This window comes from Cebus imitator, unplaced genomic scaffold (genome assembly GCF_001604975.1).
Source record: "Cebus imitator isolate Cc_AM_T3 unplaced genomic scaffold, Cebus_imitator-1.0 Scaffold42, whole genome shotgun sequence".
NCBI lineage: Eukaryota > Metazoa > Chordata > Mammalia > Primates > Cebidae > Cebus > Cebus imitator.
In genome coordinates this window covers 7,878,262-7,904,131 of record NW_016107357.1, presented here as the reverse complement: position 1 = coordinate 7,904,131, position 25,870 = coordinate 7,878,262, and the positions used below count along the sequence as shown (strand labels likewise).

Here is a 25,870-nt window from a genome sequence, read left to right as displayed (position 1 = left end):
TTGAATGTTGGCCTGCCTTGCTAGTTTGGGGAAGTTCTTCTGGATTATATCCTAAGGAGTATTTTCCAACTTGGTTCTATTCTCCCTGTCACTTTCAGATATACAAATCAAATGTAGATTTGATCTTTTGACATAGTCTCATATTTCTTGGAGGCTTTGTTTCTTTTCAATCTTTTTTCTCTAATCTTGTCTTCTCACTTTATTTCTTTGAGTTGATCTTCAATCTCTGATATCCTTCTTCTACTTGATTGATTTGACTATTGATACTTGTGTATGATTCAGTAAGTTCTCATGCTGCATTTTTCAGCTCCATCAGGTAATTTACAGTCTTCTCTAAACTGGTTATTCTAGTTAGCATTTCTTCTACCCAGAAGAATATTTTTTCACAAGATTCTTAGCTTCCTGGCATTGGGTTAGAACATGCTCTTTTAGCTCAGAGGAGTTTGTTATTACCTGCCATCTGAAGCCTACTTCTGTTAATTCATCAAACTCATTCTCTGTACAGTTTTGTTCTCTTGTTGGTGAGGAGTTGTAATCCTTTGGAAGAGAAGAGGCATTCTGGTTTTTGGAATTTTCAGCCTTTTTGCGCTGGTTTCTCCCCATCTTCATGAATTTATCTACCTTTGGTTTGAAGTCGGTGACCTTTGAATGGGGCTTCTGAGCAGATGTCCTTTTTGTTGACGTTGATGCTATTCATTTCTGTTAGTTAGTTCTCCTTCTAACAGGCCCCTCTGTTGCAAGTCTGCTGGAATTTGCTGGAAGTCCACTCCATATTGTTTGTCTGGGTATTAATGGCAGAGGTTACAGAACAGCAAAGATTACAGCCTGTTCCTTCCTCTGGAAGCTTCATCCCAGAAGGGCACCTGCCAGATACCAGCCAGAGCTCTCTTGTATGAGGTATCTGTCAGCCCCTACTGGGAGGTGTCTCCCAGTCTGGGTACATGGGGATCAGCAGCCCACTTGAGGAGGCAGCCTGTTCATTATCAGAGCTCGAATGCTATGCTGGGAGATCTGCTGTTCTCTTCAGAGATGTCAGGAGGGATGTTTAAGTTTGCTGAAGCTGCACTCACAACCACCCCTTTCCCCAGGTGCTTTGTCCCAAGGAGATGGGGGTTTTATCTATAAGTCCCTGACTAGGGCTGCTGCCATTTTTTTCAGAGCTGCCCTACCCAGAGAGGAGATGCAGTTGGGCTGCAGAGGACTTGCTGAGCTGCAGTGGGCTCTGCCCAGTTTGAACTTTCCAGTGGCTTTGTTTATACCGTGTGGAGAAAACCACCTACTCAAGCTTCAGCAATGGTGGACACCCCTCCCCCCACCATGCTCGAGCATCCCAGATCAAGCTCAGACTGCTTTGCTGGCAGCAAGAATTTGAAGCCAGTGGATCTGAGCTCTCTAGGCTCTATGGTGGTGGAACCCACCAAACCAGACCACTTCCCTCCCTGGCTTCAGCCCCCTTTCCAGTGGAGTGAACAATTCTGTCTCACTGGCATTCCAGGAGCCCGTGGGCTATAAAAAAAAAAAAAGACAAAACTGTGGCTAGCTCAGTATCTGCCCAAACAGCCACCCAGTTTTGTGCTTGAAACCCAGGGGCCTGGTGGTATAGGTACCAGAGGGAATCTTCTGGCCTGTGGATTGCAAAGACTGTGGTAAAAGCACAGTATCTGGGCTGGAGTGCATGGTACAGTCCCTAATGGCTTCCCTTAGCTAGGAGAGGGAGTTCCCTCACCCCTTGTGCTTACCGTATGAGGTGTCATCACACCCTGCTTCAGCTCACCCTCTGTTAGGTGCATCCACTCTCCAACCAGTCCCAATGAGATGAACCAGGTACCTCAGTTGGAAATGCAGAAATCACTCACCTCCTGCATTGATCTCTCACTGGGAGCTGCAGACAGGAGCTGTTCCAATTCAGCCATCTTGCTGGAAGTCCCTATTTTTTTTTTTTTTTTTTTTTTTAAGATGGAGTCTTGCTTTGTGGCCCAGGCTGGAGTGCAGTGGCACCATGGTAACCTCTGCCTCCTGGGTTCAAGTGATTCTCCTGTCTCAGTATCCTAAGTAGCTGGGATTACAGGTACCTGCCAACACACCCAGCTAATTTTTTTTTTTTTGTACTTTTAGTAGAGATTAGGTTTTGCCATGTTGGCCAGGCTGGTCTTGAACTTTTGACCTTATGTGATCTGCCTGCCTTGGCCTCCCGAAGTGCTGGGATTACAGGTGTGAGACACTGCTCCCGGTCTCTATCAAACTATTAAAGATCTATTAATATTAATTACTCTCAACCTATTCCAAAAATATTAAAAATAAAATTATCCCTTACTCATTCTATGAGGTCAGCATAACCCTGATACCAAAACCAGACAAGGACATGATAAAGAAGGAAAATGACAAGCCAATATTCCTGATGAACCTAGATACAAAAGTCCTCAACAAAATGCTAGCAAGCTGAATCCAACAACACATCAAAAAGATAATACACCATTATCAACTGAGATTTATGTCAGGAATGCAAGGATGGTTCAACATATGCAAATCAATAAACATAATACACTGCATAAATTCTTCACACTCTGAAAGGCCCCATTGTGTATGGTTCCTCTCTAGGTGTCCATTTGTTCTTCTTATCATTTAACCCCCACTTATAAGTGAGAACATACAGTATTTGGTTTTCTGTTTCTGTATTAGTTTGCTAAGGATAATGGCCTTCAGCTCCATCCATGTCCCAGCAAAGGATATGGTCTTGTCTTTTTTTCTTATGACTGCATAGTATTCCATGGTGTATATGTACCACATGTCCTTTATCCAGCCTATCAATGACGAACATTTAGGTTGATTCCATGTCTTTGCTATTGTGAATAGTGCTGCAGTGAACATACACATGCATGTTTCTTTATAATAGAATGATTTATATTCCTTTTCGTATATACACAGTAATGGGATTTCTGGGTTGAATGGCATTTCTGTCTTTAGGTCTTTGAGGAACTGGCACACTGTCTTCCACAATGGCTGAAGCAATTTACACACCCACCAACAGTGTATAAGCATTCTTTTTTCTCCACAACCTCATTAGCATTTGTTATTTTTTGAATTTTGAATAGTAGCCATTTTGACTGGTGTTAGATGGTATCTCATTATAGTTTTGTATGTATTTCTCTAACAATCAGTGATGTTGAGCTTTTTAAAATATAATTGTTGGATACATGTATGTCTTCTTTTGAAAAGTGTCTGTTCATGTCCTTTGCCCACTTTTTTATGAGGTTGACAAAAAACTCTTAGAACTGATAAGTGAATGCAGCAAAGGTGCAGGATACAAAAATCAGTAATGTTTCTATATATGAACAGCAAACTAGGCCAAAAAAGAAATTAAAAAGGCAATCCCATTTAGAATAACACAATAAATAAAATGAAATAAAATACTTGGGAATAAATTTGAACCAAGAAGGTGAAAGAACTCTGCAAGGAAAACCATAAAACACTGATAGAAGAAATTGAAAAGGGTAGAAACAAATGGAAAGACATCCATGTTCATGAATCAAAAAAACGAGTATTGTTAAGATGACCATACTACCCAAAGCAATCTATCGATTTCTTGCAATCTCTGAAAAATACCAACGGTATTCTTCACAGAAATAGAAAAAATTCCTAAAATTCAAATGGAACCACAAAATACCTCAAAAATCCAAAGCAACTCTGAGCAAAAAGAACAAAGTTGGAGGCATCACACTACCAGATTTCAAAATACATTATAAAGCTATAGTAGCCAAAACAGCATGTATGGGAACAAAAACAGATGCATAGAGCAATGGAATAGAATAGAGAACCTATAAATTAACCCATGTATCTATGGCCAACCCATTTTTGACAAATGCTCTGAGAACACACAATGGAAAAAAATTCAGTGTTTGATAAATGGTGCTAAGAAAGTTGAATATCCATATACAAAGGATGAAAGTAGACCTCCATCTCTCACCCTATACAATAATCAACTCAAAATGAATTAAAGAGCTAAATGTAAGACCTGAAACTATAAAACTACCAGAAGAAAACATAAATGAAATACTTCAGAACATTTGTCTTGGAAGAGAATTTATAAATAAGACTTCAAAAGCACAGGCAACAAAAGCAAAAATAAACATGTGGAATTATATCAAATTAAAAAGCATGGTAAATTTTCTTCTGCACAGCAAAGGAAAAACATGAATGAAAAGACAAACTATAGAATGGGAGAAAATATATGCAAATAATTCATTCAATAGGAAATATCTAGAATATACAAGTAACTCAAACATCTTAACAGCAAAAACAAAAAATAAAGAACAAAAAAACAAAATCAAACCTGATTTAAAAAATGGGCCAATGATCTGAACAGACATTTCTTAGAATAAGACATACAAATGGCCAAAAAATGAATAAATGCTCAATATCACTAATTATCAGGAAAATGCAAATCAAAACCACAATGAGCTATCATCTCTCTCTAGTCAGGTTGGCTATCAACAAATAGATAAAAAAAAAAAAAATAGCAAACGCTAGTGAAGATTTGGAGAAAAGGGAACTCTTGTATACTGTTGGTGGGAATGCAATCTAGTACAGCCACTATGGCAAATAGTATGGAGGTTCCTTAAAAAACTACACATAAGCCTGGGCAACACAGTGAGACCTCACCTCTGTAAAAAAATTAAAACATCAGCTGGGTGTGGTGGTGTAGTCTTGTAGTGTCAGCTACTTGAGAGGCTGAGGTGGGAGAATCACTTGAGCCTTGGAAGTCAGGGCGTCATTGAGCCATGATGGCACCACTGCACTTCAGCCTGGGTGACAGAGCAAGACCCTGTCTCAAAACAAAACAAAAACTACAAATAAAATGATTATAAGATCCAGCAATCCCACTTCTGGGCATTTATCCAAAGAAAAGGAAATCAGTATATTCAAGTAACATCTGCACCCTCATGTTTATAACAGCTCTTTTCACAATAGCCAAGATACAGAATCTACCTAAGTGTTCACCAGTGAATAAATGACTCAAGAAAATATGGTCTATATACATCACAGAATACAGTTCACCCATGAAAGAGAATGAAATCCTGCCACTGTGGCAACATGATTATGTTAAGTGTAGTAAGCCAGGAACAGAAAGTTAAATGCCACATCCTCTCAATCATATATAAAAGTTAAAAGGAAGTGGATCTCACAGAAGTAAAAAGTGGAACAGAGGATACTACAAGCTGGGAAAGGTAGGGGAAAGAAGATAAGTATAGGGAGAGATTTGTTAAGGGATACAAAATTACAGCTAGATAGGAGGAATAAGTTCTACTGTCCTACAGCATTGTAGGATAACTATACATAACAGTAATATATTACATAGTGTCAATTGGCTAGAAGGAGGATAACTGAATGCTCCTAACACAAAATGATAAAGATAATGAATATGCGAATTACCCAAATCTGATCTTATATGGATTGAAACATCACATACCCCATAAATACAAGTACAATTATCATATGTCAATTTAAAAATGTAATTTAACTTGAAAATAAATAGCCAAGCCATAGACTTGGAGGAAATATATGCAAAAATATATACATGACAAAAATAACATATTCTGTAGGGAAAGTCCTACATCTGACAGTGAAATTAGAGCAGAAGAAGAGTGATAGAAACAGAAGCCTGGATGCTGTAAGAGCGCATTTTAGATTACATAACTAACTGTAGATTACAGATACTGGATATAGTTGGAGGGGTGTTAAAAATACAGATTATAAAGGTAGTTCTGATATAAGACAGATGATTTCAGCTACATATACAAATTACTTCCAATCTGTCAATTAAAATGAAAATGACAATGACATAGAAAATACTTTCATTGAAATGTTTTTTCAGAACTATCTACGGCATCATTACAAATATATAAACTCTGTGGGCTATGACTGGATAAGAACATAGAATGCTGCAAAAAACTGTTATTGTAGGCTAACAGAACCATTGATAAATATTTTCTTGTTTTCTTTTCAAATATTAAATTTCTAGGGAGCGGTATCCACATAGATATTGAACTTTAGCAAATAACAAAGACAAGAAGTACTTACTTGTTCTATGTTTAAATTGGGAACCATCAGAACAGTGGGGTTCCCTTTTAATCCTGCATGAATAAACACCTTTTTAAAGACTTCTTTGAATTCGACGTAGGCACAGTTGTGAGATACAGGCACTCGGTATAGTTTGTTATCTGTCAAATAACAGGCCAAGGTTGCACATGTTTTTTTCCCACATCCATCTATTCCGATCTTTGGGAGAAAAGAAATTTAACATATGACATATATTTTCTGGGAATCTTTCAATGCATAATTTTTTGTTTATCATTTGTGCTAGAAATTTTGACAGTAAAAATACCTCAAGCCATTTTTAATCTTTTTTGGAGACATATTGTACATAATTTAAATACTTTATCAAAATTTTTAAAAGGCACTTATCTATTCAATATTTTCATAGCTTCTTAAAATATATGAGAAAATTTCACTGGAAAGATAACCTAATCTTGAAAGATAGCAGAGATAGGCTTATAAACCACCTTTATGTCATTGTCAATATTTGCTTCTTCATTTATAAGTAACTAGATAGATCTTTTCGTTTTTATTTTGAGCAACAGGTACTTAATAAATGTTCTTGGGGAATAATGGCAAAGTAATTTTTTTTTTTTTTTTTTTTGAGACGGAGTTTCACTCATGTTACCCAGGCTGGAGTGCAATGGCGCGATCTCGGCTCACCGCAACCTCCGCCTCCTGGGTTCAGGCAATTCTCCTGCCTCAGCCTCCTGAGTAGCTGGGATTACAGGCATGTGCCACTATGCCCAGCTAATTTTTTGTATTTTTAGTAGAGACGGGGTTTCACCATGTTGACCAGGATGGTCTCGATCTCTTGACCTCGTGATCCACCCGCCTCGGCCTCCCAAAGTGCTGGGATTACAGGCTTGAGCCACCGCGCCCGGCCGAGTAATTATTGTTTTAAAGACAGCTTTATTTAGGTGTAATTTACAGTTTATACCTGTTTTAAGTGTGTAATTCAATGCTTTCGAGTACATTTACAGACTTATGCAACCCTTATCACAATCCAGTTTCGGAACAATCTCCTTTACCCCAAAAAGATATTTCAAGGCCACAGGCAGTCAATCCCCATCCAACCCTCAGACCCAGTCAATCACTAATATGTTTTCATCTCTATTGATTTTGCCTATTTCTGGCATTTCATATAAGTGAAATTATACACCAGGAAGTCTAATGCGTCTGGTTTATTTTACTCAGTGTAATAATTTCTTTCATGTTGTATGTGTATCAGTAGTTTGTTCCTTTTTATTGCTGAATGGTATTCTATTGTATGAACATATTATTTATCTATTGATGAACATTTGGATTGTTTCTACTTCTTCGTTATTATGAATAATGCTGCTATGAATATTTGCATACAAGTCTTTGAGTGGACATTTGTTTGATTTTTCCTTGTGTAGAGATAGAGAAATTGAATTGCTCAATTATGTGGCAAATCTATGTTAAACTTTATAAGAAATAGCCAAATCATTTTCCAAAGTATTTGTACTATTTTACATTCCCACAAGCCAGGTATGAAAGTTCAGTTTATACACAATCTTTTTAATGCATGTTATTAACTATTTTTTCGATTATAGCCATTCAAGTGGGTATTTAGCATTATGTCATTGTGGTTTTAATTTGCATTTCCCTAATGACTAATGAAGTTGAACATCTTTTCATGGACTTATTAAGCATTCATGTATTGTCTTTGGTGAAACATCTATTCAAATATATTGTTCATCAAAAAATTAACTTGTTTTATAAGAGTTTTAGACTCACAGAAAAATTACCAAGATGGTATGGGGAACTGTCATATATCCCAATCCAATTTCCCCTATTATTAGCATCTAACATTAGTATGTTACATTTGTTACCATTAATGAACCAATATTAATATGTTATTATTAACTGAAGTCCATACTTTATTCAGATCGCCTTAGTTTTTAACCTAATGTTCTTTTTCTCTTTCAGAATTTCCTCCAGGGTACTATATTACATTTAGTAACCAAGTCTCTTTAGGCTACTCTTGGCTGTGACAGTTTTTCACACTTTCCTTATTTTTGATGGCCTTAAGAGTTTCAGGGAGTTCTGATCGGGTATTTTATGGAATGTCACTCAACTAGGATTTTCCTGCTGTTTTTCTCATGATTATACTGGGGTTACAAGTTCTTAGAAGGAAAATCACATGGGTAAAGTGCTATTTTCATCACATGATATCTAGGAACATACTCTCACCATGATTTATCACTTTTGATGGTAAACTTGATCACCTACATAAGGTAATGTTTATCATATTTCTCCACTGTGAAGTTACTCTTTTTTTCTCCCTTTCCATACTGTACTCTTTGGGAGAAAGTCATTACGTGCAGCCTGCAGTGAAGGAGTAAGGAGTTATGCTCTAGTTTCTTGAGGGTAGACTACCTATATACATTATGTGGATTTCTTCTGAATGGGAGATTTGGCTATTCTCCCTCATCTACGTATTTATTTAGTCATTTATTTATATCAGTATGGACCCATGGATATTTATTACACACTTTGGATTATAATCTAATACCACTTTCTTTTTTGTTTTTTAAAATGGAGTCTCACTCTGTCACCCAGGCTGGAGTGCAATGGTGCCGTCTCAGCTCACTGCAACCTCCTCCTCCTGGGTTCAAGCAATTCTTCCGCCTCAGCCTTCTGAGTAGCTGGGATTACAGGTACATGCCACCACACCTGGCTAATTTTTGTATTTTTGGTTTCACCATATTGGCCAGGCTGATCTCGAACTCCTGACCACGTGATCTGCCCACCTCGGCCTCCCAAAGCATTAGGATTACAGGCGTGAGCCACCACCCCTGGCCCAATACCACCTTCTTTGTTTTGTTGCTCCAGCTTTGGCCACTGTGAACCCTTTTAGTTGGCTTTTGTGTCCCTCTGACATAACCCCATGATTATTTTAGCACTTCATTTGTAGCACTACAGGATTCTCCAGGCTCATATTGTACATTTCCTGTCCCAGTCCTAGAATCAGCAATTTTCCTAAGGAATCCTGGTTCCTTTTATTGGAGAATAGTATTGGAAACCAAGATCTGGGAGCCAAGTATATTCATTGCTACTGGAGCATCACTGCCTGTAATCCCTCCCAGCTGACACAGAAAATAAATGAATGTTTATATACCAACCCTTATAGACAAACATTCCTATAAAATTTCTATATCCAATCACCTATATTAAGCTAACCATAAGTTCAATTTATGTTGCCAACTCCATCACTACACGATTACTCTAGTCTTTTTCCCTTGCTTAGCTCTGCCCTCTAATAGTGAGAAAACTGGTTTTACCACTTGTCATCAATTTTCGTCATTATTCAGTTCCAGTATATGTGTATTGTGGTATTGGTATGGTTAACTTTACCCCCAAACTACTTTTTTTTTTTCTGTTTGGCTTTTTAAAATTTTTATTTATTTTTATTATTTTTTATTTTTTTATTGCATTTTAGGTTTGGGGGTACCTGTGAAGAACATGCAAGATTGTTGCAAACTACTTTCTTTTTATGTTGGCTCCTTTTTCCCCAGTCCTCTTCAGTGAGTTTGTGTCACATACTTGCAACATGGTTTGATTATTGTTCTTTCACATTCTGCATTTAATCCTGGGATTATCAGAACTCCAAAATGAGTTTTTTTCTAAATTTGTATATATTAAGGCTCATTCTTTGTGTTATCAAGTTCCATGGGCTTTCACAAATATATAACGTCATGTGTTCACCATTATAGTATACAGAATTTTTACCATCCTAAAAAATCTCATGCTCCACTTTCCTTTCTTTCCACCAAAGCCTTAGGCAACAAATATTTTTTACCATTTTCACAGTTTTGCCTTTTCCAGAATATCATATAATTGGAATCGTATAGTATGTCGCTTTTCCAGGCTGACTTCTTTCACTAAGCAATATACATTTGAGATTCACTCGTGTCTTTTTGTGGCTTGAGAGCTCATTTATTTTTATCTCTGAACAATAGTCCATTGTATCAATGTGCTACTACAATGTATTTATTCATTTGCTTTATTGAAGGAATCTTACATGCTTCCAGTTTTTGGTGATTATGAACAAAGTTGCTATAATCATTCCTGTGCAGGTTTTTGTGTGGGTGTAAGTTTTCAAATCAGTTAGGTAAATATGTAGGAGCATGATTACTGGCTCATATGGCAAGATTATGTTTAGCTTTGTAGGAAACTGCTAAACTGTCTTCCAAAGTGGCTGTGCTATTTTGAATTTCCACCAGCTCTGAATGAGAGTTCCTCTTGTTCTGTATCTTTGTCAGTAATTGCTATTATCAGTTCTTCGGATTTTGGTCACTTTAATAGGGATGTAGTGGTATCTCATTATTGTTTCCCCAGTGACAATTAATATTGAGCATCTTTTCATATGCTGTTGTGAGGTATTTTCTTTTTCCTTTAGTTGACATGTGATAATTGTACATATTTATGGGATAAAAAGTGATATTTCCATATGACCACATAATGTATAATGATCAAATTGGAGTAAATACATCTATCGCCTCAAACATTTTCCTTTCTTTGTGTTGTGAACATTCAAAATCCTCTCCGTTAGCATTTTGGAAATACACGATAAATTATAGCTAACCATATTCAGCCTACAGTGCTGTAAAACAACAGAACTCATTCCTCCTGTGTAGCTATAATTTTGTAGTAATTAACTAAACTCTCCCGTCCTCCCCTTCTCTCCTCTTCTTGGTCTCTAATACTCATAATTCTATTTTCTACTTCCATGAGTTCAAAATTTTTTTCCGTTTTCATATAGGGGAGAACATGCAGTAGTTCTCTCTTTGCCTGATTTACTTTGCTTAACATGAGGCCTTCCAGGCTCTTCCATGTTGCCACTTATTGCAGTACTATTCGCAAGAGCTAATAAGTCAAATGTCCATCAACAGAAGAGTGGACAGAGAAAATGTGGTATATATGTACAATAAAATGCCATTCGTCTATAAAAAAGGTAACTGTTTATTTATTTATTTATTTTATTGAGAGGGTCTCACTCTGTCACCCAGGCTGGAGTGCAGTGGTGCAATCATAGCTCACTACGGCCATGAATTCCTGGGCTTAAGTGATTCTCCTGCCTCAGCCTCCTGAGTAGCTGGGGCTACATGTACATGCCACCATGCCTGGCTAATTTTTTACTATTTTTGTAGAGAAGGGGTGTCATTATATTGCCCAGGCTGGTCTTGAACTCCTAGCCTCAAGCAATCCTCCTGCATTGTCCTCCCAAAGTGCTGGCAGTACAGGCATGAGCCACCATATCGGGATAGCATCTGTTTATTTTTATTTGTATTTTTTGAGACAGAGCCTTGCTCTATCACCCAGGCTGGACTGCAGTGGTGTGATCTTGTCTCACTATAACCTCTGCCTCCCGGGTGCAAGCGAGTCTCCTGCCTCAGCCTCCCAAGTAGCTGGGATTACAGGCATGCACCACCATACCCGCTAATTTTCATATTTTTGTAGAGACAGAGTTTACCATGTTGGCCAGGCTGGTCTTGAACTCCTAGACTCAAGTGATCTGCCTGCCTTGGCCTCCCAAAGTTCTGGGATTACAGGCGTGAGCCACTGCGCCCGATCTGTTTATTTTTAATTGGGTTTTTTTGTCCTTAGGAGTTTCCACAAATAGGATCATGTGGAATGTGAATCAGGATGGGTTTGCTTCCTTTATTTTTTCCAATCTGGATGTTCCTTTCCCACTATTTCTTACCTAACTACACTGGCTAGAACCTCTGCTACAGTGTTAAAGAGAAATTGTAAGGCAAAACATTCTTGCTTTGCTCTCAATGTTAGGGGAAAAGCACTTCGTCCTTCACTGTTAAGCATAAGGCTAACAGCATAAGGCTAACTTCGTCCTTACGTTAAGCATAAGGCTAGCTGTTAAGTTTTTCATAGAAGCTCTTTATTAGGTTGAGGAAGCTTCCTTCTTTTCCTTTTTGCTGAGAGTAAAAAAAATGGTGTTGAATTTTGTCGTGCTTTTCTGCATCTCTTGAAATTATTGTGTGGTTTTTGCTTTTAATTCCACTAATAGGTATATTGCATTAATGATTTTTTAAAAATATTAAACCAAATGTGCATTCCTGCAGTAAATCTCACTTGCTTAGGGTGTATAATACTTGCTATACATTGCTGGTTTTGGTTGTCAAGATTTTGTTCAGAATTTTTTCCACTATATTCATAAGGGATATTAGTCTGTAGTTTTCTTTTCTTCTGATGACTTTGTCTACTTTTGTTATGAGGATGTTACTCAACTCATAGATGAATTGGGAAGTATTCCGTCTTCTATTTTCTGGAATCGTTTGTGAAGGGATGGTGTTAATTCTTCCTTAAATGTTTGGTAGAAACCTCGGGTGAAGCCATTTGGCCCTGGGCTTTTCCTTGGGGGAAGTTTTAAAATTCCTAATTTAATCTTCTTATTTGTTATTGGTGTATTAGATTTTCTAATTCTTCAGTTTCAGTAACTTATGTATTGGTAGGAAAGACATTTCATCTAAGTGATCTAATATGTTGGCATATAATTGTTCATAGTATTCTTGTATAACCTTTTTCTATTTCTGCAGTATTGATAGTAATGTTCCCTCTTTAATTCCTGATTTTAATAATTTGAGACTTTTCTTCCTTTTTTCAGTCTAACAAGTATCTTGTCATCTTTGTGGACCTTTTCAAAGAACCAACTTTTGGTTTTATTGATATTCCCAGTTGGTTTTACATTCTCTACTTTCTTCTCTAATCTTTATGATTTTCTTCCATCTGCTTGCTTTCGGTTTGGTTTTCTTTCCTTTTGGTATTTTCCTAAGGCAAAAGGTTAGGTTACTGCTTTGAGGTTGTTCTTTTTAAATATAGGTATTTATAGCTATAAATTTCTCTCAAAGAATGGCTTTAGGTGTATTATGTTTTTATGTTTTCATTTATCTCAAAGTATCTTCTAATTTCTCTGCAATTTCTTCTTTCACCCAGAATATGCTGTAAAAGTTCCACATAATTGTTAATATTCCAACTTTTCTTTTGTTGTGGATTTCTAATTTTGTTCTACTGTGGTCAAAGAACATACTTTGTATGATTTTAATCCTTTGAAATTTACTGAGCCTTGTTTTATGGCTTTGCATTTGGTCTCTCCTCGAGAATATTACATGTTTGCTTCAAAAGAATATGTATTTTGCTTTTGTTGGGTGAGTCTTCTATCATGTCAATTAGTTCACGTTGTTTTACAATACTGTTGAAGTCTTTGTATCCTTGCTGATTTTATGTCTAGTTTCTCTATCAAGTATTATGAGTGAGGGTACTGAAGTATCCAACCATTACTGTTAAATTAATTATTTCTCCCTTAAATTCTGTCAATTTTGGCTCCAGGTATTTGGCACTAAGTTATTAGGTGTGTATATGCCTATAACTGTTATATCTTCCTGATCATTGACCCTTTCATCATTATAGCTTGTCTTTTTTTGGTCTCAGAACACTTAATTTTTTTCCTGAAAGTCTGCTTTGTCTGATATTAGTATACCTTCTCCAACTTTCTTATGGTAATTGTTTGCATGGATTATTTTTCCCCATCCTTTCGTTTTCAGCCATTTTGCATCTTCTAATCTAAAATGTGGCTTTTGTTGATAGCATATAGTCAGATTTTGTTCTTTAAAAAATCTAGTTTTATAATCTCTATATTTTTATTGGAGTTTTTAATGCATTTATATTTATGTCATGATCAATGTGGGGCTTGTCTGCCATACTGCTATTTTCCATACGTCTCATGTGTTTTTTCCCTTTGTTTCTCCCTTCTTTTGTGTTAAATATTTTCTAGTGTTCTATCTTCTTTTTCTTGGCTTTTTTATTATATAAATTTTTAGTTCTCTTCTATTTTTCTACATTAAAAATAATAAGTTTTTATTGAATGATACCAGAAGGTAAAAAGATGAACCATAATATGGAAAATTATATTTGCCACACATATAATGAAGAAAATATTAGTAACTGAATATATAAATAACTCCTACAAATCAACGAGAAAGATAACCTAACAGAAAAATGGGCAAAACATACAAATGCATGATTCACTGAAGAGAAAAGACCTGAATGACCAATAAACAAATGAAAGGTTGATTAACCAGTATCTGCATCTCTGTGCTTGCCCCTGCAGTAACTATCAAACTCACCCTTAGCAATGCTCAATAATGGCTGACTGAAATTGCTGCATAGATATGCCAAATACTTCAGCCCTCTCACCTTTCTGAGGCACATTTCCTACACCTTTTCTTAGAGATTCCCTTATGTAATTAACTTCCAGTTGCTCACAATAGTAACTGGCCTGATAATGTACCCTGTATTGATTACTGCCTCTTTTCTGTCTCACTTTCTCAGTCTTCTACCTGCTTTCTAGGATCACGTCTCATATTAACATTGAACACTTACCTCAGGGCCTTCTTCTGGGGTAACCAGATGATAAATGATAAAATAAAATTATTCAAGCTTCCTTGCCAGTACTGGACAGAGTCTAAGCTCTGACAAGTCTATGGGAACTTTCCACAGAAAAGAAGCTAAAGCTTCCCTTAAAAATGCCTATAAAAAAGGGGCCTGACAGCTTTGAATCAAGCCTGATGGCTCGAGGCCCAGACCACAGCCAGGCACAAAATTTCATAGCCTGGAACTCTGGCTCATGGAGCTCCTGCAGGTCTGCTTTCCTTCTGTTCTCTTTGAAACTTGTCTGCCATCAGTGTGTTTTTCCCTGGCCTGCTTGGGTTCACAGTTAAACTATCCCTTTTCCTTGAGAATTTTTAACATTTTTATTGAGATGATAGTAACATAAAAACCATATATATATTTAGGGTGTACAACTTGATGTTTGGATATATGTGTGCATTGTTAAATGATCATCACGATCACTATTTAAAATAACCACTACCTCTACATAGTTACCATTGTGTGTGTGTGTGTGTGTGTGTGTGTGTGTGTGTGTATAAATATCAAGATCTACTCTCTTAACAAATTTCAAGCATACAATACAATGTTGTTAACTATCATTATCATACTGTACATTAGTTCTCCAGAACTTGTTCATCTTGCATAACTGAATTACATTATGTATCTTAATTTATCACAATCTATTTTTATTTTTAATCACAATCTATTTTAGATTCATACTAACAATTCCAGTAAAATGTAGACAGTTTTCTTCAATATAACCCAATTTCCTCCATCCTCTTTTGTGCTATTTGTTACATATATTACATCTTTATATATTATAAGCCTGACAATAGTTTTATAACTATCATTTCACATGATTATCTTTTAAAGCAGTTAAGAGTAAAGAAAAATATATATTTATATAGTCTGTGGTAGGCAGAGTAATGCACTTGGCACCCCTATTCCCCCTAAATATGTCCCCATCATGATCTCTGGAACCTATGAATATATTATATTACATGGCAAGAGACTTCATAGACATCATTAAGATCAAAGATCTTAATCATGGTGAGATTATCCAGCTGGGCCCAGTCTAAATCACATTAGTCCTTGAAAGCAGAAAGCCTTTTCCAGCTTTGGTCAGAGAGAGAAAGATGTTATGACTGATGAAGCGTCAAAGAGATGTGATGTTGCTGGCTTTACAGATGAATGAAAGCAGTCATGAGCCAAGGGATGCAGAAAGCCTATAGAAACTAGTAAAAGAAAAGGAACAGATTCTCCCTTAGAGTCTCTGGAAAGTAATGCAGTCATGCCTATACCTGGATTTTGGCTCACTGGGTTCCATTCATACTGCTAATCCCAAAACTGTAAGATAAGACTTCCACTAAGAGGGCTGAATAGGAACAGCTCCGGAGTGCAGTTTACAGTGAGAGAGATGCGGAAGACGAGTGATCTCTGCATTTCTAACTGAAGTACCAGGTTTATTTCAATGGACTGGTTGGACAGCGGGTATAGCCCAGGGAATGAAAACTGAGGCAGGGCGGGGCACTGCCCACCAGGAAGTGCAACCAACTAGAGGATCAGGGACTTTACTCCCTCGGCATTCCGGTCCAGAGATGGTGCTTCTCCTGTGCCCTTTGCAACCCACAGTCCGTAGACTTAATCTACGTTTGATCAGTGTACCTGAATGTGACAGGAAGAATGAATCCAAGCCGGAAAACACTCTTCAGGATATTATCCAGGAGAACTTCACCAACCTAGCAAGGTAGGCCAACATTCAAATACAGTCCGGGAGAACGCTGCTGGGCTGAGAAGTGCTGCCAGCCTGGTGCCATGAGTTGTTGGCACAGAACAGGGCACAGGTTTTGGTGAGCACCAAGAGCGCCTGCAGGAGATATCTACCTGCCATCCAAAAAGAGGGAGAGTTGAAAGCAGGGAGACAGGTGATACGGCTTAGCAGGTCCCATCCCTACAAAGACCAGCAAATTGAAGCCCTCTTGCTTGAGAGTTTCACAGCCAGAACATCAGTTCAAGCTCATCCCAGGACAATAGAGCTTGATGGTGGGAAGGGCATCTGTCGCTGTGAAGGCGGATCTAATCTCACCTGTGTAAACAAAAGCCAGAGGAAGCCTACACAGCAGCTGGGCTGAGTCCGAGGCAACCCAGCAGTGCCTCTGCAGGCAGACAAGGGACAGACTGACAGACTGCCTCCTCAAGCAGCTCCCTGACCTCTGCATAATAAAAAAAAAAAAAAAAAAAAAAAAAAAAAGCCTCATGCATCAGAGGGGCCTGACTGCTAGTAGGAAAACTAAAAACCAAAAAGAAATAGCTTCAACATCAACAGAAAGAATGTCCACTCAGAGACCCCATTCGAAATCACCAACTTCAAAGAACAGATAGATAAACCCATGAAGATGGGAAGAAACCAGTGCAAAAAGGATGAAATCATCAAAGACCAGAATGCCTCTCCCCCTCCAGGGATCATAACTCCTCACCAGCAAGGGAACAAAATTGGATCTCCATCCAGTCAGTTTGATGAATTGACAGAAGCAGGCTTCAGAATGTGGGTAATAACAAACTTCTCTGAGCTAAAGGAACATGTTCTAACCCAATGTAAAGAAACTAAAACCCTTGAAAAAAGGTTAGAAGAAATGCTAACTAGAATAACCAGCTTAGAGAAGAACATAAATGACTGGATGGAGCTGAAAAACACAGCATGAGCACTTCTCAAGGCATACACAAGTTTCAATAGCTGAATCGATCAAGCAGAAGAAAGGATATCAGAGATTGAAGATTAACTCAATGAAATAAAACCAGAAGGCAAGAATAGAGAAAAAAGAGTGAAAAGAAGTGAACGAATCCTCCAAGAAATATGGGATTATGTGAAAAGACATAATCTATGCTTGATTGGCATACCCAAATGTAATGGGGAGAATGAATCCAAGCTGGAAAACATTCTTCAGGATATCACCCAGGAGAACTTCTCCAACCTATTGTTTACAATAGCAAAGACCTGGAACCAACCCAAAGGCCAATCGTGATAGACTGGACCAAGAAAATGTGGCACATATACACCGTGGAATACCATGCAGCCTTAAAAAAATGATGAGTTTGTGTCCTTTGTAGGGACATGGATGAATCTGGAAATGATGATTCTCAGCAAACTGACACAAGAACAGAAAATCAAACATCGCATGTTCTCACTCATAGGTGGGTGTTGAATAATGAGAACACATGGGCACAGGGAGGAGAGCATCACACGCTGGGGTCCGTTGGAGGGTGGGGGCTAGGGAAGAGACAGCAGGGTGCAGGGAGGTTGGAGAGGGATAAAACTGGGAGAAATGCCTAATGTAGGTGACGGGGGGATGGAGACAACAAACCACCATGGCACGTGTATACCTGTGCAACAATCCTGCAAGATCCGCACATGTACCCCAGAACTTAAAGTACAATAAAAAAAAATTAAGCTGGGAAAACAAAACTGTATGATAATAAATTTTTCTAAGCTGCCATATTTGCAATAATGTGTTTCATAGGCCATAGAAAACGAACACACTGCCCTGTATGTACCTATGTAATTGCTCTTAGTGGTGCTCATTATTCTTCACATGGATTTAAGTTACCATTTGGTGTCTTTCACTTTTACCCTAAAAATTTACTTTAGTCTTTTCTGTAACAAATTATCAGAGATATCTAGCTGGAAATATCTTTATTTCATTTTTAAAATAGATTTATTGAACATAAAATTTGTGAGATTTTTTTCCCCTTTTATCTCTTTGAATGTGCTGCTGCAATGTCTTCTGGTCTCCATGGTGTCTGATGAGAAGTGAGCTGTAAATTTTATTGGGAATTCCTAGTACATAAGAAGTCATTTTTCTCTTGCTGCCTTCATGATTTTCTCCTTGTCTTTAAATGTTTAACTATGATGCGTATAGGTGTAAATCGACTTGTGTTTACTCTGCTTAGTCTTTCTTGAGCAGTCATTGAACTTCTTGTATGTGAAGATTAATGTATTGGGGCACTGTTTCTATGAAATCTTTTCTGTTCCCTTCTATTTCTTCTCTTTCTGGGAGTCTCAATAAGCATATTTTGATACATTTGATAATGTCTCTTAGGTCTTCGATGCTTTGTTTTTTTCTTCATTTTTCTCTTTCTCTTCTTTAGCATGGATAAGTTTTATAGATCTTTAAGTTTGTGAATTCTCTTTTCTGCCAACTTAAATCTGCAGTTGAGCCTCTCTAGTGAAGTTTTCATTTCACTTATTTTAATTTTCAATCCCAGAAATTCCAATTTATAAAATAATTTATATCCCTTTATTGGTATTCTTTATTTGAAGAGTCATTTTTGTATGCTTTCTTTAATTTAAAATATATACATTTTCCTTTAGGCTTTTTGAGTATATTTATAAGAGCTGTATTTCAGATCTCTGCTAAGCCCAACATCTGGATCCCCTTCAATACAGTTCCTATTGACTACTTTCTCTCTCTATGTATAGCTCACATGTTATCTGTTTTCATGTCTTGTAATTTTTGTTGAAAAGTGAGCATTTATGTGATAGATTGTATACAACAATCTTTTAAACAAATGCCTTATATTGAAATACTAATTAACATTAGTTTTCTTACCCTCTGGTAGTTCTGGCAGTTCAACAATATAATCCAGTTGAACTATGTAATATTTGCTTTTAATATTCATTATGATTTCTTCTTTTACTTTTTTACTAAATTAAACTTATCTCATTTGAGCCATTCAATCTAAATAATGATTATTTTATTATTTCTTATCTGTTTTAACTATTTTTTTTTTTTAAGACTGAGTCTTGCTCTGTCACCAGGCTGGAGTGCAGTGGCACAATCTTGGCTCACTGCAACCTCCAACTCCCTGGCTCAAGCAATTCTCCTGCCTCAGCCTCCTGAGTAGCTAGGATTATAGGCACATGCTACAAGGCCCAGCTAAGTTTTGTATTGTTAGTAGAGATGGGGTTTAACCATGTTCGCCAGGATGGTCTCAATCTTCTGACCTTGTGATCCACCTGCCTTGGCCTCCCAAAGTGTTGGAATTATGGCATGAGCCATCATGCCCGGCCCTGTCTTAAACATTCTTAATTAAGTCATTACACTCCCTCCAGCTGCTTCTCTCTGCAGAAGTGCCACATGCTAGACTAGCCTTCAGTTAAATTACTGTTTTGCAAAATTGAACCCTAGTGTCAGCTTGACCCAGGAAAAAGATCTACTTATAATGTTTAATTGGGCAAAAATAGTAATAGTGGCCAGATGTGGTGGCTCATACCTGTAATCCCAGTACTTTGGGAGGCCAAGGCAGGCAGATTTCTGAGGTCAGGATTCAAGATCAGCCTGGCCAACATGGTGAAACCCATCTCTAATAAAAATACAAAAAATTAGCTGGGCATGGTGGCGGGCACCTGTAATCCCAGCTACTTGGTAGGCTGAGGCAGGAGGATCACTTTAACCTGGGTGGCGGAGGTTGCAGTGAGCTGAGATTGCGCCATTGCACTCCAGTCTGGGCAACAAGAGTGAATCTCCATCTCAAAAAAAAAATAGTAATAGGATCAGAGGAATCAGAAATTTGACAAGTTTTACCTTGTATTTTTAATAGGGGTTTTGAGAGGGAAGATAGGTTTGTAAGAAGAGATCTATAGAGAAATTATTAAGGCAAAGTTGCAGCTGATTGTAGGCTTTTGAAAATTGCTCTGAATACATTCTCAGGCATTTTAGAATTGAGAACTTGTTAGAAAAGACATGCTAAAGAAAAGAGTCACTTTGTGGTAAAATAACTAAACTGAAAGCATATATACTTTAGGAATAGAAAAATAATATGCTAATAATTGAAATAAGACAAAAATCATAGCCCTTGTAGAGCTTATGTTCTAAATGTGGAGACAGATGATTATAAATGAAAAATTAATGTATAATATTATATAAGATAATGCTAAGGACCAGGAAGAAAATAAAGCAGAATAAGGAGACAGAGTAATAGGGACTGAGGGGAAGAAAAGAGGTACATTAGGGAACAGAGAAAACCATAGTGGTCCAGGTGGAGATAATGGTGGCTTAAATAGGGTAGTGGCTATGGAGATGCAGGGAAGTGTACAGACTTGAAATACATTTTGGTAGTTGTATTGCCAGGACTTATTGATGAATTGAATGTGAGAAGTGATGAAAAAGTGACAAAACTGAGTGACATCCAGGTTTCTGGCTAGACCAGTGGCAATATGGTGATGCTATTTATGAGTTAGACAGGTTAGTAAAATAATAGTTTTGGTGATAGAAAGGTTTGTTTGATATTTTTTTCTTGATTTTATTTTCCAATTTTTAATTCCTTTTAATTTATCTTGTTGCACAGGTCTGTTTAAATAAAAGAGTGTTTAAATAAAGCTCTAGTTGTTCTGAATATAAAAAAGTTCTTTTTGAAAAAAGGGGCATAAATTAAATACCTAAACATTTATAAATAAAGTATAAAATAAACAACTAGTTATAAATAACAAATTTAATAATATGCTTTATGTAATTGGCTAAATATGTTGAATATATTTAGTTTTCCAAAAGCTTTTCTCTATTCAAAGTATATTTGGGAATTTTCCAAGATTTTAACTCCCATTTGTTCTCAAGAGAGGCAAAATGTTGTACAAAAGCTCACATTTCTAAATCAATATTCAAGTAAGCACACTATTTTTGAAGTCTGGATCCACCTGCATAGGTGCTGTATTCATGCTGAGAATACTAGAAATGTGCAATTTTATTCACATCAAATGCCTTCCAAAAACAAATGCTATTTTTATTTGCTGACAAATTTCATATGCAAACAATAGAGAGGACAAGAATCCTGTGCTGTGACTCAGTTATTGTGATTTTTCACAAAGTGTGGCTAAATAAAACTTCTGTAAGATTTTATTGTGATTTCTTTTATTGTGCAAACTTAAAACCCCTTGAAAAATTTAAATTCCTACCAGTAACATGTGACTCCCTGGTTGTCGAAGGACCCTTGTCGCTCTTGTGATGTGTTCTATGGCTTCCTTGAAGAACACCATGGAATGAGAAAGCTAGCAGAGGAAATGTGACAAATCAATGGATTATAGATATAAAAAATTCAAATGTGCATTGTGGTTTTACATACAATTTACTCACAGAAAAGAGAATAACTAGTAATCCAGAGATCTACGTCTAGTAAGCTGGTTTTCATTAACATTTAGGGAAAGTAATCTGCATAATAAGGATTATCCCTATGTTAATATTATTCTTAGTAGATAAGAAAGGTGGAAGAGTGTGTGTGTGTGTGTGTGTGTGTGTGTGTGTGTGTGTGTGTGTGTGTGTGTAGATAGGGTCTCATTATGTTGCCCAGGCTGTTCTCAAACTCCTGGCCTCAAGTGATCTTCCTGCCTCAGTCTCCCAAAGTGCTAGGATTACAGGCATGAGCCACCACACCTGGCCTAGGCTGCTTTTCTATTCTGTCTTGGCAGGTAGGAGAAGTGGTAGGAGGAAGAGATGCAGAAAATTGGTTTATAGTATATGAGATTTTGTTGGTGTCTCTGTTCCAGCACATCTTTGCCCACGACAACGGGAAAGATGTAAAGAGCCACAACCACTTTGCTGTTCTTTGTTGCTACTTTGGACCCTGTTCCCACACTCTGTTTTGCATTTATCTTCATTAACTCTATTCATTCAACTTCCTATAGCCTCAGTTGTGCACCTCGTCTTTAAAATTATACCCTATCAAATGAGACAAAATAAGATGAAATAACATAAAACTGTAATTCTAATGATCTGCTTTAAAATATGAAGGTAAACATTTTTCCCTGATTTCTTCCTCTGTCTTTTTCTCTCTAGCTCTCCCTCACACACAAACACACACACCCCTTAAAAATATTGATTTGATATACATATGTGTCTGTATATAAAAACAAATAAATATATACATATAGAGCACTCCTCAGATTTTTATATAGTATATGTATTTACCTCCAAAGACACTGAGCCCAACTTCATTTGGAATTCATCAAGTATACTGGTAAGTTTATTATAGTCATTGGTATTCTGATAAATCTTTTTTCCATGAGTCTTGTTTGTATTCAAGAAGTCCAAAAATACAGTTGAGTCTTTCTTCAGGGTTTCTTCGGTCCACTGAATCTATTGTAAGATAAGAATTTAACACTATCTGTTAATAGCACAATTCTACTTGTTATTAAAACTAAAATCATATATCTGTGTTGGAGAAGCTCCTGGCACAATAGATCTAGGACTAACATGTTCTTAACCTTTTTTGTGCTAAAAACTCCTTTTGGCAGTGAAGACTGTGGACCCTTTCTCAGAATAATATTTTTAAACGCATATAGCAAAATACAAGGGTTACAAAAAAAACCCCAAATATGTTAGAATATAGTTTTATTTAAGAACCCTTTGAGGGTCTGTGGATCCCAGGTTAAGAACTCCTGTTGCTAGAAATACTTTGTAGTTCCAGCAACAGTCTGAGAAAAAGAATCTTCCGTTGGTTCACCACTACAGTTCTGCAAGTTTCCACGTCTTTTCTTGGTCTACTTTGCAAACTTTTGCCAATTTTTCACACCGAGGTCATGGGCTACCTCTTCTTTGAAGTCTGGCTATCTCCCTCTCCCCTAAAATTGGGTAGAATAAATTACTCTTTCCTGCTTTTTCCACCACTAAATTGCATGCATAGGTCTGTCATTGCACTTACCGAAATGTATTGCACTGCTTAGGTTGTAATGTGCTTGGAGGCAGGGTCCATGCTAGTCCTACATAGTCCTCAGCTCTTATTCTTGCTATCTGGCACTGCTAATTTTTGATAGGCATTCAGAAGATGTTTGTTTGGCAAATGGCTAAATGAAGGTTGAGGGGTGGTATGGTACAATAATTCGAGAATATATGTCATTAGATATCCTAGTGAATAATCACTGTGCCACTTAACTAGCACGGTGACCTTGGGTGAGTTCTTAATCTTACTCTGCTCAGTTTCTTTATCTGCAAAATGAGGGTAATAACAGGTCCTATGTCAAAGGGTGTTATGAATTAAGATTAAAGTAAGTAATGATATATAAAACTCTTAGAACTGTGCTTGGTACATTGTATTAATTATACTAGAGTTTTTTTTTTTTTTTTTTAAAGTCAATTAACTGACCAATTAAGATTAGTTAGTTGACTTTAAAAAAATCTCTCAGAAATAATTTCTATCCTTACACCCTTAAGAAAGATTTGGTTAATATGGTCTTGAATTTGGAGTATTGTAGTTGCTTTTGCTGTCCACAGGGTTGACCCGATGTCCTGCTAGGGCAGGACCCGATTCCATAAGTACTTGCTTGGCCATTTCCTACTGCCTCTAAATCTATTCCTTAGTCTGGTAAAGTCTCAAAACTGAATTGTAGTTGGCATTTATAGGGAGTTTGGGAATTTCTCCCAAGACAATAATAAGCTCTCTTTAAGAAATGCAAATCAAAACCACAATTAGATACCACCTAAAACCAGTCCGAATGGCTAATGTTAACAAGTCAAAAAATAACAGATGCTGGTGAGGATATAGAGAAAAAGGAACATTTATACAGTGTTGGTGGGGAATTTAAATTAGTTCAAACATTATGGAAGACAGTGTGGTGAGTCCTCCAAGTTCTAGAAACAGAACTACCGCTTGACCTAGCAATCCCTTTAGTGGGTGTATATCCAAAGGAATAGAAATTCCTTTATCATAAAGACACACTCACAGATATGTTCATTGCTGTATTATTCACAATAGCAGACAAGGCATCAACCTACATGCCCATAAATGGTAGACTGCTTAAAGAAAATGTGGCACATATACACCAGGGAATACTATGTATGCATAAGAAAAATGAGATTGGCTGGATGCGGTGGCTCACACTTGTAATTCCAGCACTTTGGGGGGCTGAGGTAGGTGGATCACCTGAGGTCAGGAGTTTGAGACCAGCCTGGTCAACATGGTGAAACTCCATCTCTACTAAAAATACAAAAAAAATTAGCCAGGGATGGTGGCAGGTGTATGCAGTCCCAGCTACTCAGGAGACTGAGGCAGGAGAATCACTTGAATCTAGGAGGTGGAGGTTGCAGTGAGCTGAGATCACGACATCACTGCATGCCAACCTGGGTGACAGAGCTCAAAAGAAAAATGAGATCATGTTCTTTGCAAGAACATGGATGGAGCTGAAGGCCATTATCCTTAGCAAACTAATGTAGGAACAGAAAACCAAATACCTTATGTTCTCACTTATAAGTAAGAGCTAAATAATGTGAACACATGGACGCTTAGAGGGGAACAGACACTGGGGCCTACTGAAGGGTGGAGGGTAGGAGGAGGGAGAGAGAATCACAAAAATAACTAATGGATAGTAGGTTTAATACCTAGGTGATGAAACTGTACAATAAACCCCCTTGGCAGAAGTTTACCTATATAACAAACCTGCATATGTGCCCCTGAACTTAAAAGATAAAAAAGCTCTCTTCAGATTACTATTTTAGGAAAGTCTCTTTAATTCTTCATTCTTTTATTCATTAATCCCAGATATACTTATCAAGCACCAATTAGGGATAAGAGAATGCTAAATTCTGGGGACTTAGAAAGAGATTAAAAATCAATAGCTTCATTCTCATGAAACTCACAGGTTGGAGAAAGAGATAGGCAATTATATTAGAATAAGTTCTATAACAGGAAAAGTCCATAGTTTTTTGGGAACACAAAGAAGGGACATGTAATCTAAAAATGGGGTGGTATTGGCTGGAAAAGTCCACTAAGAAGTAGAAAGTATGAGCTAAATATTTTTTTAAAATTATTTTTATTATGAATTGACAAATTATATGTATTTATGGGGTTTGTTATTCCATTTGTGTTGCTATAAAGAAATACCTGAGGTTGGATAACTTATAAGGGAAAATGGTTTATTTTGTCTCACAGTTCTGCAGGCTGCACAGAAAGTGCAGTGCCAACATCTACTTCTGGTGAGAGCCTCAAGAAGGTTACAATCATGGTAGAAGACCAAGGGGGGCCAGCATGTCACATAGTGAGAGAGGGAGCAAGAGAGAGAGGAGGAGGTGCCAGGCTCCTTTTTAAACAAGCAGATCTCATGTGAACTCATTGCTGTGGAGAGGGCACCAAGCCATTCATGAGGGATCCACATCCATGACCCAAATACCTCCTAACTAGCCCCATATCCAACATTAGGGATTACATTTCAACATGAAATTTAGAGGGGACTGTGTTAGTCTGTTCAAATGCTGCTATGAAGAAATACACGAGATTGGGTAATTTATAAAGAAAAGAAGTATAATTGACTGACAGTTCCACATGGCTGGGGAGGCCTCAGGAAACTTACAATCATGGTGAA

The 25,870-nt window shown here is 37.2% G+C and overlaps 1 protein-coding gene across 1 annotated transcript in view; it reads right to left on the bottom strand.

Moving 5' to 3' along the window:
• DNAH14 (dynein axonemal heavy chain 14) overlaps positions 1-25,870 on the bottom strand; it is a 400,020-nt gene that overhangs the window by 89,359 nt on the left and 284,791 nt on the right. The window contains exons 53-55 of the mRNA XM_037737730.1: positions 22,485-22,652; positions 21,476-21,568; positions 6,079-6,276 (exon numbers count right to left, since the gene is read on the bottom strand). Coding sequence (XP_037593658.1) covers positions 6,079-6,276; positions 21,476-21,568; positions 22,485-22,652 — 459 coding nt within the window. The remainder of the gene's footprint in view (positions 1-6,078; positions 6,277-21,475; positions 21,569-22,484; positions 22,653-25,870) is intronic.